The sequence below is a fragment of the Nematolebias whitei genome, chromosome 1 (assembly GCF_014905685.2).
Source record: "Nematolebias whitei isolate Nwh7 chromosome 1, NemWhi1, whole genome shotgun sequence".
NCBI lineage: Eukaryota > Metazoa > Chordata > Actinopteri > Cyprinodontiformes > Rivulidae > Nematolebias > Nematolebias whitei.
In genome coordinates this window covers 15,088,933-15,096,334 of record NC_056498.1, presented here as the reverse complement: position 1 = coordinate 15,096,334, position 7,402 = coordinate 15,088,933, and the positions used below count along the sequence as shown (strand labels likewise).

General features: G+C 40.3%; 1 protein-coding gene across 1 annotated transcript in view; it reads left to right on the top strand.

Annotated features, from left to right (window-relative positions):
• The window catches only part of LOC119414812 (solute carrier family 12 member 3-like), a 31,997-nt gene extending 25,931 nt beyond the window's left edge, over window positions 1-6,066 (top strand). The window contains exons 13-18 of the mRNA XM_037681938.1: window positions 1,784-1,888; window positions 2,068-2,179; window positions 5,011-5,097; window positions 5,299-5,434; window positions 5,577-5,644; window positions 5,925-6,066. Coding sequence (XP_037537866.1) covers window positions 1,784-1,888; window positions 2,068-2,179; window positions 5,011-5,097; window positions 5,299-5,434; window positions 5,577-5,644; window positions 5,925-6,063 — 647 coding nt within the window. The 3' untranslated portion in view covers window positions 6,064-6,066. The remainder of the gene's footprint in view (window positions 1-1,783; window positions 1,889-2,067; window positions 2,180-5,010; window positions 5,098-5,298; window positions 5,435-5,576; window positions 5,645-5,924) is intronic.
• The last annotated feature ends 1,336 nt before the right edge of the window (window positions 6,067-7,402 follow it).

The window sequence follows — 7,402 nt, the reverse complement described above, 5'->3', positions numbered from 1 at the left end:
TTGAACTAGTCCAGATATTATAACGTGTAGTGGAGCTCCGAAGCTAAGCGAAGCTAACCGACCTATCTCACTACAGAATGCAAACAGCTAACATTGTCAAAGGACAACCCACAGGGGATTCCTACAGGCCAAAGGTTGAATGTTTTGGACCCACCCACTTCAAATCAGCATTGTGATTGAGTAATTTACCTGTCAGTTACTCATCAAAAATATTCTGCAGAGTCTCTGACTAAACTAAGTTTTCACTAGAGACAGAAAAGTCCTGATCAATGAGAAAGCTCCTTCAAACATGTTTCTGCTTAGTGATGCAAATTTAAAAGTATTTGACTGGATAACTATATTTTCAGAATGCTAGTGAAGATTCTCAGTCATCCAGAACATGGTAAATCCCCAAAAAGATTAAAAACAAAAGAACTGGACTTTATTTGTAACTGAAAATGTTTTGCTTCTCATCCGAGGAACTTTCTCAGTGTAAAGGAACAAGGAGTGTGGCATACAATTTATACAGTTGAGGTGTTCTGTAAGCTTGCATAAAGCAGACTGACACGTGTCAATCTGTGCTGAATTCATAGGCCTTCTCCAAAGACAATGAAGGCCCTGAGGGTTACCCACTGATATCTACACCAACTTTCTGCCTGGTTTGACGACAGTTTTCTGGACCATAATGTCAATAAAACCAATAATCTTTGTTTAGGAGGTAGACTGGGTGCAGCTACTATAAAAGGGCAGGGAATATAGCAGGTGATAGAATTTAAATACCTCTGAACAATTATCGACAACAAGTTGATCTTTTAGCACAGTACTAACATATCTACAAAAAAGCCAAACATTGTCTCCATCTTCTATTTAAGCTAAGGAGCTTTAACTAAAGCAAACATGCCCTTCAATTAGCATACAGGTCAGCACTGGAGAGTTTTTTCCTTTAATATGGTCTCACAGTATGGGGCCCCCTAGCCACAGACAGGAACAGGTTGTCCTGAGTGGTCAAACTTGCTACTATGATAGAAGAGTTCTGGAAAAAACAAACAAACAAACAAACAAACAAACAATCCAGGTTTATAATGATTCATCTCTTTCACTGCAACCATTATTCAAGTTGATGCCATCTGACAGTAGACTGATGGGCCTTCTATGAAATTTTTTTTAAATAAAAACATAGAAATCATTTCAATAAAAAATTTTAAAAAATCATTGTAATGCAACTTAATTGTTGATATGTGCTGCTGACTATCCATGCTGCTGATCTCTTGCTGCTGTTTTCATTCATACTTGTCTGCTCACACAGACTCATGTTTGTGCTGCTGTTGTTTGGCGTATTGTTTTTGCACTATTGGTGTTTAGCGTATTCTTAGTTTAGCATATTTTGTAGTCATAGATCTTACTACTGTTTCTCTTTTACGATTTGTACTTTCGCTGGATGTAACTGAGACCCTGTGTACACAATTCTGTACCACCACATGTACCACATGTGATGCAAATGACAGTAAATAAAACATTGACCTTGATTTGTTCCTTCTGCTGTGCCCATTTGTGACCCAGGGTCCTCTTTAAAAATAGCCTTATAGAACTATCCATTGGCCGCAGAGATGTTCCTAGGTTTCTAATGTATTATGGATTTTAAAGTGTTTTTATGATAGCTTTAGCAATGCTTTTTAAAATTTTTATTATTGCATTTTTTTATTTGTTTTGTGGACAATACTGTTATATTGAACTGAACTGAATTAAATTGAATCTTATGAATATTTCTTTCTTCCTAATGTTTGTCCTTAACCTGGGCTTATAGTTGATGATGTGTCTAATGAAGGGGACAGTGATCAGATAAAAACAGTGTTTCAAAATGACCAGGGCAAGAAAACCATTGACGTCTACTGGATTGCAGATGATGGAGGTGAGTGTAAATCACACAGGATGAAGGATATTGATAGTTAATGAGATGTTATAGACTGAAGTTTTAATTTTTACTTTTAGTCCTGTGTAATTTTGTTCTCAAATATTTAAAAAGCACTACTCAATCACTATATGAAAAACAAGTTACCCTTATTTATAAGTATTTCTCTTTTTTCTAAGGTTTGACATTGCTGGTACCTTACCTGTTCACGAGAAGAAAACGCTGGCACAGATGTCAAGTCAGGGTATTCATTGTGGGAGATGAGCAGAACATGGAGAAGAGCCGGAATGAGTATGTTTTTTGTTTTCTTTCTTGTGCATAAAGATTTTTTTCAAACATTGATAGTAAAGGGAAAAAAAAAGAAAAACACAGACTGTTGTGATGGGGTGCGGTGGTTGAACCCAAATGCAGGCAGGACTCGGAGACCAGGTTGTAAATTACGAACTAATTTAATAATGCAAAAACAAAGGAGCTGACGTGGCAGCGGAACTCACGTAATCAGGTAACACAAAGAAATCACAAGGAACACTAGGGTCTCAGGAGACTTCAAAAACACCACCCCAAAACTCGGGTGGGAGGAGGGGGAAACCGCAAGGATGGAGGGCATAAGGGGAACACAAGGAAAAAAAACCTGACAGGGTGGAACATGGGAACTAAACACAAGAAGGGCAAACATTAGTAAAGGTTAGTTGGGCAGTCAGAGGACCTTCCAACATGGGACCACATCTCAGAGGAACAGCCAGAAGCCCATCTATCATGTGGCAGCAGTTTCGGTGGATGGCCACGAGGCCATCCAGCTTGGGGCAGCAGGTTAAGGGGGCAACCGGGGGGCCATCCAGCACATGGAAGCAATTTGGGTGGGCAGCCTGAAGTGCAGGTGGTAGGCCGTCCAGCACGTAGAAGCAGTTTGGGTGGGCAGCCAATGTAGATGGACACCTTGAGAAACACAGATGACCCAGCATGAGGAAAGAGAAGTGTACTGAAGAAGTTCTGCAGCTGGCATAGAGACCCGAGAGACTGCAGATGTTGTTGAGACCAGGGAGGTTGCAGCTGATGCTGAGGAGACCTCAGGGGTAGGAGGAGGCATAGCCACATCAGGTGGCATAGACCCCATAGGAGGTGGTGTGGAACCCACAGGAAGTAGTGTGGAATCCTCAGGAGGTGTGGAAGCCTCGAAAAGCATGGAACCCTTAGGAGGCATGGAACTTACAAGAAGTGTGGAACACTCATGAGGCATGGAACTCACAAGAAGCATGGAACTCACAAGAAGTGTAGGACCCTGACAAGGCATGGAACCTACCAGGAGACATGGAGGTGGGCTGCTGCCAAGTCTCCACCTCTTCGTCAGCAGAGACGGGTCCTCAAGAGGTTCAGCCTCAAAGAATCTCTGCTGCCTCATTGGCTGGGAGACCTCAGAAGGTTTAGCTTTGCTGAACTGAACAGGCACCACCAGAGGCAGATAAGGTGGTGCTGTTGACACAAGAGATGAGGGGTGAGAGGCGTCCTCCTGGACCCTCTTGTAAAAAAAGTGAGAGGAGTCCTGGATGCCCTCGTAGAAAAAGTGAGAGGCATCCTCCTGGAACCCCTTGTAGGGAAGGTAAGAGACACCCACTTGTAGGGAAGGTGAGAGGCATCCTCCAGGACTCTCTCAGAGACACAAGGGGAAGATGGGTTGTTATGGCCGACATCCACCAAGACATTACAGGAAGGTGGGTTGTCACCGCCAATACCCACTGAGATGCTGGGGGGAGGTGGATTGTTGCTTCCAACACCCACTGAAACATTAGAGGGAGTTGGGTCATTGTTTTAAACACCCACCGAAGCACTGGAGGGAGGTGGGTTGTCACTTCCGACACCCACTGTACCACTGGAGGGAGGTGGGCTGTCACTTTCGACACCCGCTGAAGCACTGAAGGGAGGTGGGTTGTCACTGTAACACTGGAGGGAGGTGAGTCTTGACAGCCAGTGCCCAGCAAGACTCTGAGAGGAAGCATCCTTTGAAGCTCTGCCTCGCCGGGCTGAGTGAAGCATGTAGGAGGTGCAGGATGTACCGGCGGAAGTTCAGTTGACCAGTTCTGGATCCGTCTTCAGTCCCTCCTGCAGTGGTTGTGTGAACTGGAAGCAGGAGTGCATCAGAGCTCATCCTCCAGCTCTACGTCCTCCTCAATAGTTCACTCAAAACACTCATAAGAGCGACGCATTGGAATGGAGGGGAAACTGGGCTTGAAAGCCAGTTGGCTCCGCAGGAGCTGAGAACTCCTCATCTCCACTTCTTCCACTAGAAGAGGTGAAGGCAGGATCTCCACCTTCAGGCTGCTGTGTCTCCGTCTCCGTCTCCGGACAGCTTCTGTCTCGAACCCGCTCCATCGGATGTCAGAACCCTCCCTCTGTGCTCGCTCCCACCGGGCTGTCCAAACTGCTTCTTAGGCCAAGTGCTGTGCCCAAGTCATCCGTCTGCTTGATTTGTTTATTGTTCTGGGCACTCTGTTGTGATGGGGTGCAGTGGTTGAACCCAAATGCAGGCAGGACTTGGAGACCAGGCGGTAAAATAAGAAATACTTTAATAATGCAAAAACGAAGGAGTTGATATGGCAGCTGAACTCACATAATCAGGAAACATGTAGAAATGATGAGGAACACTAGGGTCTCAGGAGACTTCACCAAACAATGCCCAGACAATGAATAACAGACAGACGCAGACTTATATACAGAGACAAACAAGATAAAACCACCAACACCTGGACAGGACACGCAGGTGACACAGGGAGGGTCTAATTACAAAAAAAAAAAAAGGGACACTAGGGAGTGCAGGGAAAGAAACTAGCCACAAGAGGGCACCATCCTCACATAGATTAGAGTGTGTGCAAGGCTCATAAAATAGTATGATCTGGGTTTTTTTTTATTTAAAAAAGTCATTTTATCAGTTTGGAATTAATACAACTACACATGTACATAAGAAAATATTGCTTAAACAAACAAGTAAAAAAATATGATTTATACATATATCATATACAGTATCTGTGCAAGCTTAGAGTATTAGAGTTAAACACCTGTGGTTTGGATGTATATGAGTGATATAGCAAAGGTCTAATATTGGCGATTTAACTTCTTTTTCTTCTCAGGATGATTGCTCTGCTGAAAAGGTTCCGCCTGGACATCAGTGATGTTATAGTCATGACAGACATTGAGAAATGCCCTCAGCCCAAGAGGTATATCGGAAGGTTTTGCTCTTTTATAAAGTCACAACTTACAACGAATGCTGCATAAAAAGTGTCAATCTCACTATTTTAAGAAGATTTATCTACAGACCACATTTTGTTTATGAAAAATCTTTTCAAGCCCTTATATTACCAAACCAGCTTTCCAGAATAAACTAATTTGTGCCTGTTTCTTTTCTGGTGGCTTTGCAGCCTGAGCAGGTTTGTGGACAGTGTCGCCCCCTTCCGGCTGTTTGATGAGCAGCAGGAAGGCGTCTCGGTGCAGGAACTGAGACAAAATGCTCCTTGGAAAATATCTGACAAAGAGTTTGAAGCCTTCAAACTTAAGGTGTGTGTTTGGTCATTTAACATGTGGAGCTAAATGTTAATTGATGAAACAGTCTGTTGAAAGCCTGTCTGAATATGCATTTACAATGCATGTTTTTTATCTTGGAAGTGACTTTGACACAAGTTGTTTTTCTCTTTTATAGTCACAGAGTAAAGTGAGGCTGAATGAAATCATCCGAAAGAATTCACAACATACTGCTCTTGTTCTTGTGTGAGTACATTGTGTATTTTGTTGTTCATATATTACAAGCTCAAGAAACTCATGTTGTTTTTAGCAAAGTGTGCACATTTAAAAAAATGTAATTTTTACCAAAAGGTTTAATAGACTGAAATAAACAGAAATTAATTCTGATATGGGGAAGCATTATTTACAGAAATACGCAACATGACCACTTATAAAATGACAACCTTTACTCCTTGGTCATGCATTAATGAAAGTACCTACTCTTGTTTAATTTTATATTCATGTAATGTGATCTTTTTTCCGTTAGGAGCCTTCCAGTGCCACCAAGTGACTGCCCCAGTGCTCTGTACATGGCCTGGCTGGACACTTTGACCTGTGGTCTCCACTGCCCCACCGTGTTAATTCGAGGAAACCAACAAAATGTCCTCACCTTCTATTGCCAGTAAATAATCGTGTGAAAGATGGAGGAGTCACACAAGAATGGATAACTTAAGGCACTTACTTTAAATAAATCCTTGTAAAATGACAGAATAGTGGAAATAAATGTAGGAAAAATAATATATAAAGTGTTAAAAACACGACATTATGCATAGCTCCTATTAACACACACACACACAAAAAAATATTTACAACATATTAACCCAGATTTCATGAAGATTGTTTTCACATATTGCAAATGTAAGTACAATAATTACCAGTCACTTTCATGAGAAACATTTAGACCATACATGTCTATTTGAACATAAATATAATTACAGCTTTGGGGAGGTTACTATTTGTCCCTGAAATTTTAAGAGTCCAGATCTGCATAAGCGCACCTGAAAACCTATAAATGGTATTAAAGTTCAGGCTGATCATTGTAAATCACTCATTGCAGTCAGCCATGTGAATCACATATTTTAATGCTTTAAAACCAGTTATTTCAATTCAAATTTAGCAATGCTGGGGGCTTGAAAATAATGAAAAAAAAAATGCAATAATGTATATATAAACATGAAAGGTATACTTTGTATTTTAAAATAAAACACATTACTCTAGAAAGGTGTTGGACCACCACCTATTAAGAACAGTTCGATGATTCTTGGAAATGATCCTTTAACATTAAGGAGCTCTTCTTGAACTCTTCTTTATTACATGTTTAGAGTTGAAGCTGAGGGGAATCAAAAATATTTTTATTGTTATTATTTGTATATTTGGGAGGAACTTTGTCCTCAAATCGACCAGTTTGACTAGATTGGAAATACTTTGTATTTTCTTATAGGAGAAAGCCGATCATTGAGACAAACATTGCGCTACAGTGACTCTTGCCTTTAGATGCTCCAAGTTAGGTTAGAAAACTAGAAACAACATTAAGACAGAACCAGCTAATACTGAAATTGTAGAAGTACTCTTCTGTAGATATTTGGTACATTGCATTGGTTCACTTATCAAAAATAATGTTGGAGGTTTAAACTAAGTACTTTATTTACATGTATGTAGTTAAAAAAAGGCTTTAAAACTATTTTTGCACTAGTAACACTTTATCTTCAACTTGTCATTAGTTAAATAAATGTTTTAATTGTAAAATGTTAATTTTTACATTGTTTATTATATTTAGTTTTTTATTATAGCATAAACAGTCTAATTTTGACTTTGATATACAAAGTAAAATGAGTTGTACGTTAATGAAATGCTTTTGCTGAATCAGTACGATGACTGTCAAAAATCTAGAAAATTTGTAGGTAACATATCTGTTATTCAATTGTGTCTGTGTACTTTCAACCTAATCATATGTACAGTATATAT